General features: G+C 46.8%; 1 protein-coding gene and 1 long non-coding RNA gene across 6 annotated transcripts in view; one reads left to right on the plus strand and one right to left on the minus strand.

The window, feature by feature from the left end:
* Window positions 1–9,656, minus strand: part of Faxdc2 (fatty acid hydroxylase domain containing 2) — a 24,834-nt gene extending 15,178 nt beyond the window's left edge. Inside the window, exons 1-2 of one of the 5 annotated variants that reach the window (XM_039087209.2) lie at window positions 9,259–9,396; window positions 6,639–6,765 (exon numbers count right to left, since the gene is read on the minus strand). Coding sequence is in view for 3 of the 5 variants with exons in the window: in XM_039087211.2 (XP_038943139.1) it covers window positions 9,259–9,519 (261 nt within the window). In the remaining 2 variants the exon portion in view is untranslated. Of the gene's footprint in view, window positions 1–6,638; window positions 6,766–9,258 lie in introns of all 5 variants that reach the window. The other 4 variants (XM_039087211.2, XM_017597634.3, XM_039087212.2 and 1 more) reach the window with 4 other exon arrangements.
* Window positions 9,657–9,673: 17 nt separating this feature from the next.
* Window positions 9,674–12,060, plus strand: LOC134480692 (uncharacterized). The gene is made up of 2 exons (XR_010055367.1): window positions 9,674–9,763; window positions 9,952–12,060. It is a non-coding gene; the product is annotated as an uncharacterized LOC134480692 (long non-coding RNA).
* Window positions 12,061–13,408: the final 1,348 nt, after the last annotated feature.

Genomic DNA, 13,408 nt, shown 5'->3' on the forward strand with positions numbered 1-13,408 from the left:
CACCCCCAGTGATATGCCTCCTCCAACAAGGTCACTCCTAATCCTTCCCAAACAGTTCCACTGGGGACCAAGTTTACAAATATATGAGCCCAGGGGGACCATTCTCATTCAAACTACCAAACTCTGTCATAGAGATGCTCACATGTCCCTACCCATTGCTACTCTATTCATAATACCTAGGACACGGACTGTATAATGAAAGTGTGCAGGGGCTGGAGAGATGGCTCAGCGGTTAGAGTACTTGTGGCACAATCATGACACAATCATGAAGTCTAGCGTTTTTGACCCTGGAACCCATGTAATGAGCCAGGCATCCCACAAACACCTGTAAACCCAGCTCCAAGGGATCCAATGCCTTGTGATCTCCGAGGGGTGCACACCTGCACACACCTGCACTCATGCATGAGTTCATGCTCTGGGGCGCGAGTGCTAGGTGCTGAGACAGTGTAGACGTTCGAATGCAGGGTTAACCTGACCAAGAAATTCAAACTGAAGAAATGGAAAAGTGCTTACTTTCTGATGAGCTAAGAACCTGATTGGTGGTGCACGTGTAAACCCTGAAGTTACCCTCTGGTCCTTAACCGCTCGCTCCATTGCTTAAGTGGCCATGCAAGGCCATGTCCACTGTGGGGTTCACCAAGATTTGTAAAGTTGGGCTGTCCAAGTATTTGGCTTCCTTGAGCCAGCTGTATGATGTTTTATTTGTGAGTTAAAATAAAATTATTGGTTGGGGATTTGGCTCAGTGGTAGAGCGCTTGCCTAACAAGCGCAAGGCCCTGGGTTCGGTCCCCAGCTCAAAAAAAAAAAAAAAAAAAAAAAATTTCCCCTGCTTAGGAGCTCTGAATTTAATCTTCATACTCACAAGGAAGGGAGGGAGGGAGGGAGGGAGGGAGGGAGGAAGGGAGGGAGGGAGGGAGGGGCAACTTCATTGCTCACCAACAGCGAATGGACAAATCAAAACTGAGATATCTAAGGGAACAGTACTCGTCCATACAATGGCAGGAAAAGTCCTAAAGATGGATGGAACTGGAGACCATTATGTTTGGAGAACTAAAGCCCACACAGAAACCAGCACCAGGGTTTCTCCTGTCAGAATCTAACAAAGTTGAAAACATCCATTGAAAGGACTAGAGGTTCTAAGTGTGTGGTGACGGACAGTCCAAGAGAGGGAGCCGGGGAGAGGTTATCATAGCATTTAAGTTACAGTTAGGAGCCGACTGACTCTCTGAGGTACTGTTGATCAGTGAGTTCGAGGCCAGCCTGGTCTACAGATAACCAGGGTCTAGGATAACCAGGGCTATACAGAGAAACCCTGTCTCGAAAAACAAAAACAAAATTTTTTTTTCAGTTGGGCTCAGGGTGGCAATGCGCGCCTTTAATGACAGCACTCCGGAAGCAGCAGCATGTGCGGTGAGAGTATCTCTGAGCTCCAAGCCAACCAGGGCTCTGTAGGGAAACACTGTCTCAAAATTCAGTGTGTGTGTGTCCGTGTCCGTGTGCACCCTTAGCGGCCAGAAGAGAACATCGGATCCTCTGAAACGTTAAATGCTAGGAGGTTGTGAACCACCTGATGGGGGTTATTGGAAACTGAGCTCCTGTCCTCAGGAAGAGCAGCTAGAGGTCTGAACTGCTGAGTCATCTCTCCAGCCCCGCCCCTCCCCTTTCTCTACCTTTGAGGCCTCCCTAATCCGAAAGCTGGAAGATACTTGAGGCTGCTCTTGTGTGTGGTAGCTGGTAAGAGAGCAGCATCACAGAGGTCTGCAGGGAATTCCATCCTCGCAGTCCGCAGTCCACAGCTTGTGAAAGCACAAGCTCAAACAGCAGGATCCTGACCTTTGCTCTGCATGCAGGTGAGGCGTTGGCAATGCCTAAAAGGTCCTGACATGAGGCTGGGAGCCGGCTCAGTGGGTCAGCATTTGCCTAAAAGGTCCTGACAAGAGGCTGGGAGCCGGCTCAGTGGGTCAGCATTTGCTAGGCAGGATCCAACCCGATTTTGATGTAAGCCACGTGAAGGCTCCAGTCTTTAATCTCAGCACTTGGAGGTAAGATGAGGGGCAGAGATAGGAGACTCTGCAGGAAGTTGAATAACAGAAAGAGAAGAGAGAACTTGCCTCAAAGCAAGCTGAACAGAGAGAACCAATTCCTATTCCTTTGACCACACGCACGCATGCACTCACCCTTGTACACACACTAAATAAATGCATTAATAAAAGAGATCCTAACATTATCATCTAGCCAGCAGCTTCCTGTGAAGGAACAAACATCCTTGTTCCCTCCCTTAAGAGTTAATCCAAGGGCTGGAGACATGGTTTAACGGTTAAGAGCACTGACTACTCTTCCAGAGGTCCTGAGTTCAATTCCCAGCAACCATATGGTAGCTAACGGCTCTCTGTAATGGGATCCGATGCCCTCTTCTGGTGTGTCTGAAGACAGTGACAGTGTACTCACATACATAAAAAAAAAAAAAAAAAAAAGAAAGAGGGGTTGTGGATTTAGCTCAGTGGTAGAGCGCTTGCCTAGGAAGCGCAAGACCCTGGGTTCGGTCCCTAGCTCCGAAAAAAAGAACCAAAAAAAAAAAAAAAGAGTTAATCCAAGTGGGTCTGTTAATCACCTGGTCAGGAAAGAGGCACTGTCTGAGGACTTTAAGAAATAGAATAGGGGCTGGGGATTTAGCTCAGTGGTAGAGCGCTTACCTAGGAAGCGCAAGGCCCTGGGTTCGGTCCCCAGCTCCAAAAAAAAAAAAAAAGAAAGAAAGAAATAGAATAAAGGGCTGGAGAGATGGCTCAGTGGTTAAGAGCACTGACTGCTCTTCCAGAGGTCCTGAGTTCAATTCCCAGCAACCACAGGACGGCTCACAGCCATCTATAGTGAGTTCTGATTCTCTCTTCTGGCCTGCAGTTGTACACGCAGATAGAGCATTCATACGCATGAAATAAATGAATACAACTTTAAAAAGGGGAGAGAGAGAAATAAAGTGCCTCCTGAAGATGTCCACTGGCACAGTGGTCTCTTGCATTGTCTGTTCTCCATCTTTACAGCATCCAAGTCTGCTCTGCCCTCCAGAGTGTCTTGATTGACTATTATGAACTCTGTCTTCTGTAGGCCGGTGAATATCATCCAAATTCTTTTCATGGAAATCACATGGACTAGGGGTTAAATAGGAGGCCCCAGGAAAATCCAAGTTCGACTCAAATTTGACAGAAATTTAATGGCAGAACTTGAATCTGGTGCTCACATCCTCTGAGAAAGTACAGGATGGCTTGAAGGCAGGAATGAGTGTCACAGACTGGATGGTCAGAGGGAAGTCAGCACGCTGGCCATGAACCGTGCACTAAGGTGTGGTACCCTAGCAAACAACATGACATCATCATTTTGTCCAAACAGTGTTGCAAATCAGGGCTGGAGATGCAGTTCTAGGGACTGGTGCCAGAAGCCCTGGTTTCCATTCCTTGTATTGCATAAATTAGGTGCAGTGGCAAATGCCTGTAATTCCAGCACTCAGGAAACAGAGGCAGGAGGACCCAGGTAAAAGCTAGATACAACAGTGCATATCTGTGCACATCTGTAACCCCAGAGGCAGGGAGTGAAGTCCCCAGAAGCTCACGTATACTCTAGCTAGCCTAGAGTATATATCCAGTTGTAAGTGACAAGAGAAACCCTGTGTTGGATAAGGCAGAAGATGAGCTCTACACTGGAGGCTGTTCTCCTGCACACCCACACTCTCATGCATGCCCACACACATTAAGATAAATAAATAAATGAAAGACCTTCAAGGTTAGCATCAGCTGATATCAGGTTTGAGGCCACACTGGAACATACAAGACCCTTCGAATTTAAAGAAAAGAGAGCCATTCCTTGTTCCTCTCTTACAAAATAGAATTAGGTAACTCTTCTGGATGATACAGTGTTCAGAAGAGTGAGTTGCATTTACGATCAGGGACGTGTTCGGGAAGAGAAAACAAGACAATAATATGCACTAAAAAACAAGCTCTCTGGTATAATGATGAACTGATTCTCCCTTAAAGAGAACTTGGCTTGCACTATTTTTCCAAATTTAATGCTTTTCAGCATTGGTCTGTGGGAAGCAGATGGTAGGAGCTGTGCTGACTTATTTCAACAAACAAAAACCAAACAGACCCAATTTAGATAAATTTTACCTCAAGAATCTAAATACTAGCTGGGCAGTGGTGGCACACACCTTTAATTTCAGTACTCAGGGGGCAGAGGCAGGCAGAGTTCTGAGTGCAAGGCCGGTCTGGTCTATAGAATGAGTTCCAGAACAACCAGGGCTCACAGAGAAAGTATCTCAAAAACAAAACAAAAGGTGGGCAGAGTGGAGCCAGTATTGTATTGAAGTTATCTATGGACCAATTTTTCCAGATTGTCTTTCAGATTCAAGGTTCCTGGGTGTTCTGTGTGGAAGATGAATATCTTTTATATCCTGTCACCTCCCCAGATGACAGTGCTGATGACATTGACCTAAACAGAAGGACCCTGGCTGGATAAACAGAAGGATTGTCATTGGGTAAATAAGCCTAAGGGGGCGGGTCCCATTTACTAGAGAAGCAGAATTCTTTTTCTTTTCTTCTTTTATTTTATGAATATGAGTACACTGTAGAGGTCAGATACACCAGAAGAAGGCATGTGAGCCACCATGTGGTTGCTGGGAATTGAACTCAGGACCTCTGGAAGAGCAGTCAGTGCTCTTAATCACTGAGCCATTTCTCCAGCCCCAAAAGGCAGAATTCTTTTTTTTTTTTTTTTGGTTCTTTTTTTCGGAGCTGGGGACCGAACCCAGGGCCTTGTGGTTCTTAGGCAAGCGCTCTACCACTGAGCTAAATCCCCAACCCCCAAAAGGCAGAATTCTTAAGGGGTTCCTGATTGTTAGAAACTACTCATAACCATTCAGGAACCTCCCTTAACCTTCCCCCAAAGGTCAACTAACTTAGGTAAGGGATGTCGATCTTGACAGCCTATATCAACTCAGACCCCCAGCCTGCTGACATACATACACACACATACATACTTACATACACACATACATACATACCATACACACACACACATACATACCATACACACACATACATACACAAACACACACACATTAATACATACATACACACATACATACCATACACACACACACACACACACACACACACACACACACACACACATAATCTGCTTGCCTTAGCACCATATTGTTCCTCTCTCTGCCCCACTTTGAGCCCCAATAAATCTTCCATTCTGCCCACAGAGTGGTCTAGTTTGGTAGTTTCTCCTCGCCGTGGCTTATGTATATGTATTGTCCTTATATGATGGCTATCCTTTTTTTTAAAGATTTATTTATTTTATGGATATGAGTACACTGTAGCTGTCTTCAGACACAGCAGAAGAAGACATCAGATCTCATTACAGATGGTTGTGAGCCACCATATGGTTGCTGGGAATTGAACTCAGGACCTCTGGAAGAGCAGTCAGGGCTCGGCTCTTAACTGCTGAGCCATCTCTCCAGCCCGATGGCTATCATTTATATTAAAATGTTTTATTATATTTTAATTAGCTTATTTGTGGGTGTGCTCACATGCAGGCCATAACACACACGTGGGGTTCAGAAGGCAACCTCTAGGAGTCAGTCTTCTCTTTCTATCGAGTGATTCTGGGGATGAAACTCAGGCTCTTAGGCTTGATCACAAGTGCCTTTACCGAGACACTCTGAAGTTTTACTTCTTTGTAAACATCTTATATTATTTTAATTTTTTTTTAAGTTTGTTTGGTTGGTCAGTTTTGAGACAGGACTTCTCTGTGCAGCCCCGGCCGTCCTGGAACTCACTCTGCAGACCAGGCTGGCCTCAACCTTAGAGATCTGCCTGCCTCTGCCTCTCAAGTGCTGGGATTAAAAAAGCATGTTCCATTGAAGGCGTTGATGCCCGAGATGAAACTGAGTACTGAGTTCTACTTAGGCAAGAGCTGTGCTTATGTGTACAAAGCAAAAAACAATACAGTGACTCCTGAAGGCAAACCAAACAAAACCAGAGTAATCTGGGGAAAATAACTCAGGCCCATGGAAACAGTGGCACACATTCCGAAGCAACCTTGCTGTAAGGGCTCTGGACACAGAATCCATGTGATGCTGTACCCATCCCAGATTTAAACTAATGGAGAGTAAATAAATAAAAGTAGATTTGGAAAAAAAAAAAAAGCATGCTCCACCATGCTTAGCTTTATTTTTTAATTATTTATGCCTGTGCATGGGTATGGGCGTGTAGCTTTTATATGTAAACACAGTGTCTGTGAGGAGGGCGTTGGATTCCTCTGGGGCTGGAATTAAAAGCAGACGTGAGCGGCCCATTGTGAATGCTACAAAGCTCAGGTCCTCTGCAAGTGCAGCAAGAACCCTGAACCACCGAGCTGTCTCTCCAGCCCCTGACTTACTGATTTTGTACTAACTCCTCTGCCTCCCCGTACAGGGCCAGGGCCATAGGTGAGAGGTGAGAGGTGAGAGGTGAGAGGTGAGAGGTGAGAGGTGAGAGGTGAGAGGTGAGAGGTGAGCGGTGAGCGGTGAGCGGTGAGCGGTGAGCGGTGAGCGGTGAGCGGTGAGCGGTGAGCGGTGAGCGGTGAGCGGTGAGCAGTACCACGCCCGGCTTGCTTTGTCTTTGCAGCAGGGTCTCTCTAATGTGACTCAGGATTATGATCTCCTCCTCGCAGCCTGAAAGCTGTGATCACAGGTGTGTACCATCACACCTGGCCCCAGGAACTCTTCTAGGATAAGAAAACAAAAAACCAGTCTCAACCGACTTTGCTGGTGTAGCTGTCTGTCTGGAGTCCGGCTGAAGTGGGCAGAGCTGGAAGAGTTTCAAGCTTGGGATCTACAGTATCTCCCAGGTCAGGCAGGACTGGCATCCTGCCTAATAAAACAAAAACAAGATGTGTGTAGTAGGTTAGGGCTAGCCTCTCAACACTTGCCAGGAAGAGTGGGAAGAGTCAGGAATTCAAAACTAGCCTTACCCTAATGAGGTTGAGGCCAGTGCGGGCCACATGAAACCCTCTCAGAGAAACAAACAAACAAAATCAACATCAAACAAACAAACAAAAAAACCCAAATCTAAAACTAGATCCAGACCTCATGGTCATCTGCTCCTCCTGCCTCTGTTTTGTAACTCAAGAGACAGACGCAGGGTTGGGGATTTAGCTCAGCGGTAGAGCGCTTGCCTAGCGAGTCCAAGGCCCTGGGTTCGGTCCCCAGCTCCGGAAAAAAAAAAAAGAAAAAAAAAAAAAAAAAAAAAGAGACAGACGCAGACAGCAGTGGTGACTTGCTTCTGGGCTGGGAAGACCATTCAGCGGGTAAGAGGACCTGTTGCTTAAGCAAGAGGACGCGAGTTCAAATCCCTAGAAGCCACCTGAAAATGCAGGCATGGCCAATAAGCTTTTTGCTGTCGTACACTGAACCCTGGGTATTTATGGGCTTGCTAGTAAGGCAAATAGGGCTTGCCTGGCTTCCAGTTAGCCTGGACACCTTGCCTTAAAGGCATAATAGGACGGTGCTGGAGAGATGGCTCAGCGGTTAAGAGGACTGATTGCTCTTCCAGAGGTTCTGAGTTCAATTCTCAACAGCCACACGGTGGCTCACAACCATCTGTCCTGGCATCTGGTGCCCTCTTCTGGTGTGACAGCGACCCGCACGCAGGCAGGCGTGCATATCCACACCTGTACATGCTAACAGAAATAATGTTTTTAAATGACTCATTCCAAACCCTACAAGGCCTCTGGCGGAAGCCAGGCTTCTTAACATTTTCCTACAAGCTCCATGTTCTTTAGGAATTCTATTTCACAGACAGAGAGATGGGAGTCAGCAACTGTCAAGGCTCCGCCCACCCCTAGCTGTTTGCATCCTAGGGGAAGAGCCCTCCAGTCACCAGCCTCAGGCGCAGCAGCCCAGATGAGCACTTTTCTGCAGAAGGCTCGAGAGAGGAGAGCATCATCAGCCCTGGTTTGGGAAAAGGCAGATGGAAAGGTGGCTCATAGTGATACTGAATGAGATGAAAGGTTCCCAGGAGGTGAGACTCCGCTTGGGCAGTGTCCCCTCCCCACTGTGCTGCAGTCCTTAAAGAGCTCTGGCAGCTTCTGCAATCCCAGCCACTCTGGATGCCGAAGTGGGAAGATCGCAAGTTCACAGTCATCCTGAACAACTTGGCCAAACTTCCTCGTCTCAAAATCAAGTTAAATGCAACCAAGACAGGGGTGTAGCTCGATGGGAAAGCACAGGTCTGGCACCCGTAAGGCCCTGCGTTCTATCCCTCATACAATTTTTTAAAATCACAGTGCAGGCCTGTTGTGTTTACAGTGGCATTAAAGCACAAAACACAAGCTGGGCAGGTAGTCCACACGCAGGAAGCACAAAATAAGGAAAGTCTTGTGTGTTTTGCTTTGTTTTCCTTCCAGAATGTGCGGAGCGCTTGTGGCTGAACGCTTCTACCCCTTTCCTTCCTGCTGGTGGCTTGCTTGGTAAAAGTAGAAGCGCGCCCTCTCTTGCATTTATTTTATCAAACTGACTTGATCTCTCTGCCTCAGCCAGAGACATCTGTTTGGAATTTTTTTTTTTTTTTTTTTTTTCCGGAGCTGGGGACCGAACCCAGGGCCTTGCGCTTCCTAGGCAAGCGCTCTACCACTGAGCTAAATCCCCAGCCCCTGTTTGGAATTTTACAAGCAAAACTGACAGCAACTCACAAGCCACAGCATCCTGTCTTGTCCAGCTTAAGAACCAAAGGCCTCTAGGGCCACCCTGCAAACCACTTGTCCACTGCTAGCTTTGGTGGGTGACCTTCTAGGACTACTGGACACACCTACAGTCTGAAACCTGAAGCCACTGTATGTCCTCCTGGAGGAGCCTGGAGGTGCTTTGATCTGGCTGCTTAGCCCACACCCCACACATCCTTCCGGAGACCTAGAGTGGCAGTTCTTCCCAGTCCTGCCTCCCTTTCAGTTTCACTTCCCTTTCGGGAACTGTCCCACCCACAGGCTTTAGCAGAGGACCTAGTTCGTTAGAACGATGTCAGTTTTGAGAAAAGCAACATTATGGAGGGGATAGAAGGTACAGACACCGGCAGGTGGTGCTGGCTCTTTGAGGACCAGGTAGAGAACAGTCCAGGCACACTTCACCTGTGGAGGACGGGAGAGGACAGGCTGATGGCTAAGGGGGACTTGGATATGTCCTAGCCTTCCCGAATAGCCCCTTCCCAAGAGTCCCCTGCTCACCTCTGCAGAGGGGTTGTTCCCAAGCGTCCCTGTCAACAAACCACAAGTGCAGCCTGCAGTGGTTCTGGGTTTTGTGGTTGCTGTGTCGCTGTAGCTCTGCAGGCTAACCTTGTTGTCACCGGGCTCAGCTTGGGTGGGTCTGGAGGCTGGCCCTGGTGATCGCATTACTGGGCTGCGGACTGGCTCTGGCCTTGCACGTGATGAGAAAAAGTTTAGGTCTGTGTGGGCTGGAAACAGAATGCCTTTCTTTTGGAAGGACATGTCCTTAAGGAGAGAAACAGGGCATGGGCCAGATTCTGCTCCCCTCGAACTTTTTTTTTTTTTTTTTGGTTCTTTTTTTTCGGAGCTGGGGACCGAACCCAGGGCCTTGTGCTTCCTAGGCAAGCGCTCTACCACTGAGCTAAATCCCCAGCCCCTCCCCTCGAACTTTCTTTTTCCCTTTGTCCTCTCTGATTGTAGAAAATGTTAATAAACAGGAAACCTGGATGAAGAAAAGATGTGGGTGGTAAGCAATGGAACAGTGAGTCCAGACTGATAAAAAGACTAGAGGACTGACTGCCTCAGTTTACCTTTGCTCTTCCCTTCCCTGTCCCTCCCTCCCCCTCCCCCTCCCCCTCCCTCCCTTCCCTCCCCCTCCCTCTTTTAAAAATATATATAGTGCATGTATTTAAATTTTTAAATTTCCATTTTTAGGGTTATCTGAGACAGGATCTCTCTGCATAGACCAGCCTGTCTTGGAACGATGTAGACCAGGCTGTCCCGAAACTCAGAGATTCCCTGCTTGCTGCCTCCTGAGTGCTGCGATCACACACCTTTCTTTACATTTACCTGTATATGTGTCTATCTGCTTGTCTGTGTGTGCACCACTTGACTGCATGTACCCACGGAGGCCACAGATTCTGATCGTCTGATTCCCAGAGCTGGATTTACAGGCTGTTGGGAGCTGCCCCATGTGGATGCTGGGAACAGAATTGAGTCTTCTACAAGAGCAGCAAGTGCTTGTAACCTCTGAGTGATTTCTCCAGCCCCATTGGTCGTTCTTTTTAAGACAGAGCCTTATGTAGCCCAGACTGACCTCAAACTTACAAAGAAGTCAGAATTGGCCTCCAACTCCTGATCCTCCTACCTCAGCTGGCTGAGAACTTTGGGACCACAGGCATGCACTACAAGGCCTGCCTACAAATTACTTCAAAAGAGAGAACTATTAGAGCATATGCCTGACACTTTATGATGGGGGAGGTGTCACTCTTTAAAAGGCCAGATCCCACAGCCTGTCAGGATCAAGCCTCCCTTCAGCTCTTTGTCGGAGAGACTGTCTGGGCTGTGACTTCACATTCTCAATTTATGATACCTGGCTCCTCCAGGCTCTCTGTGACAGACTCCATGTTGAAGTAAATTCTGTGTTCTGAGACTCCCGTCAGTTCCCACAAACTCTTATTGCTGGAGGGAGTGCTCTGAAGAGGTTTCTCTGGTCTCTCTCCCCCATTCATCTCATGTAGCCTTAGCTGGTCTGGAACTTGGTATGTAGATCAGGCTGATCAAAAGCTTGCAGAGGGGCTGGAGAGGTGGCTCAGTGGTTAAGAGCACTGACTGCTCTTCCAGAGGTCCTGAGTTCAATTCCCAGCAACCACATGGTGGCTCACAACCATCTGTAATGAGATCTGATGCCCTCTTTTGCTGTGTCTGAAGACAGCTACAGCATACTTATATATAATTAACTAAATCTTAAGAGAAAGAAAGAGGGGTTGGGGATTTAGCTCAGTGGTAGAGTGCTTGCCTAGCAAGCTCCGAAAAAGAAAAAAAAAAAGAGAGAGAGAGAAAGAAAGAAAGAAAGAAAGAAAGAAAGAAAGAAAGAAAGAAAGACAGAGAAAGAAAGAAAGGAAAAAGCTCGCAGAGCTCCTCTGGCCTCTGCCTCTCAAGGGCTGGGAAATAAGGTTTGTGTTACTATGTCAGTTTTAGAACCCCCCCCGCCACACCCACTCCAGTAGAGTCTGTGTGACGTGAAGCTTTTGTGCTTCGTTTCTATCCAGAACAGAGGCCTGTGCCTAGAATGGCTCGGCCTCCTGGAGGTCCCTGGCAGTCTCCCTACAAAAAGATGATGACTAGGGTCTATGCTTGTGGTGGAGGTGCCTTCTGTGTTCTAGCCTTGGTGATCTTAGCAACTTTAAGCTGTCAACAATATCTGATTTTAAGAATATAGCAGTGTGGGAAGATGGTCACGTACCTTTAGATGTCTCAGGAACTGAAAGTTCAGAGACGGAAATGTCTCACACCATCATGATCCTGATGAACTCAACGGCTGCGATGAATTCAACTGCTGTATCCATTAGCTCCCAGTAAATAGGAGAGCAATTAATTACAGTTACTAACAACATGGCTGTTCCAGAAAAGTCTTTTCCCCCTTTTGGATAAGTTTTGATTAGCATGATTCAAAATAGTAACGATTCTTTTAGAAAGATCATAGACAAGTTCCAACAAGTTGAACAAACTTATCAAGAGTTAACTATGGTTACAAAAGTTTCCTTACTAATCTGAGGGGCCATAAATATAGAGTTTAAACTTTATTATGACAAAGATAAATGATGAAAACATACCTGGTGCCCACAAATCTGGCAGTATAACTGCAGTTTTCTAAACTATTGTTTGCAGTTGAGAACTGTTTCCTAGACTGTATGTTTAGCTTTCCTCTTTGCAAGGGACATTGGTGGGGTAATGAATAAGAGCTGGATGACTGCCAATTATGATGTACCTGTTCTAACTGCTTAAATCTACGCCAAGAAGTAAAGCTTTTTGCAGCAGCACACACCTCGAATTTGTGTCTGTCTGTCATGCCGAATCCCTTCTCTACCTGAAATCCAAGCCTTGGTCTCTCTGCTGACACACTCCCCTGGGTGGTCTGTGGCACCCCCCCATATATCACATGACTACAGTGGCATTAGATTCCCTGATGTTGGAAATAAAGGCAATCGTGAAGTCTTCCATGTAGATGCTAGGAACCACATTCTCTTCCTTTGCAAGAGCAGCAAGCGTCTTAATCTCTGAGCCATTTCTCCAGCTCCATTCCTCAGTTTTCTGAGAGATAGGTCTTCATGTAGCCCGTGGGCTTTGACTTATTGTGAATCAAGATGGCCTTGAGTTCTTGATTCTCCTGAGCTCTACCGACAATGGTGAGATTACAGGCATGTGCCAGGCTTCTTCGGGTGGAACATGGCCTCATGCACACTAGGCCTGGACTCTACAAAATCTTTCAGAAACAGAGCACACTTTCTGTGTTCTTTATTATGTTTTAATACTGATTGAGAAGTATCGATTAGCCAGGGGGTGGTAGTGCAGACCTTTAATGCCAGTGCTTTGGAAGCAGAGGCAGGCTGTGTGGTTTGAGGTCAGCTTGGTGTACAGAGGAAGTTCCAGGACAGGCAGGGCTACCCGGAGAAACCATCTTGAAAAAACAAATAAATAAGTGCATCTTTTATTATGTGTGTATGTGCCTGTCTGTGCGTGGGAATGTACACATGTGGGTACAGGGGTCTGCAGAGAGCTGGAGTTGCCTGATTGGGGTGTTGGGAAATGAATTTGGCAAAAGCAGAAAAAGTTGGCCAATCTCTTCAGCCTCGACTGATTGAGACAGGATCTCAGGTGACCCAGACTGACCTGGAACTCCATCTGTAGAGGATGTCCTTGACTCTGGTCTTTTTGCCTCTTCCTTCCTGAGTGCTGAGATTACACCTTGATTTCTTAACGTTTGAATGTGTGGAGTTTCCCAGATAGTATACTGAAGAGTTGCTGTGTTTGCTGGGTGTAGTGATGCTTGCTTGTGACCCCAGTGTTCAGGAGAGACAGGAAGGCAGACTGAACGCTGGGTGGCCAGGGTTACCCAGTGTGAGACTTTGTCTCAAAAAGCTAGTGTGTAGTCATGTCACACTTTATTTGGCCAGCAAAAGGCCATGTTTTTGTTTTGTTTTGTTTTTTTTTTTTTTTTTTGATTGTCAATTTCTTTTTTTCCTCCCATCTTTATTAACTTGGGTATTTCTTTTTTTTTTTTTTTTTTTCTTTTTCGGAGCTGGGGACTGAACCCAGGGCCTTGTGCTTGCTAGGCAAGTGCTCTACCGCTGAGCTAAATCCCCAACCCCAACTTGGGTATTTCTTATTT

This window comes from Rattus norvegicus, chromosome 10 (assembly GCF_036323735.1).
Source record: "Rattus norvegicus strain BN/NHsdMcwi chromosome 10, GRCr8, whole genome shotgun sequence".
NCBI lineage: Eukaryota > Metazoa > Chordata > Mammalia > Rodentia > Muridae > Rattus > Rattus norvegicus.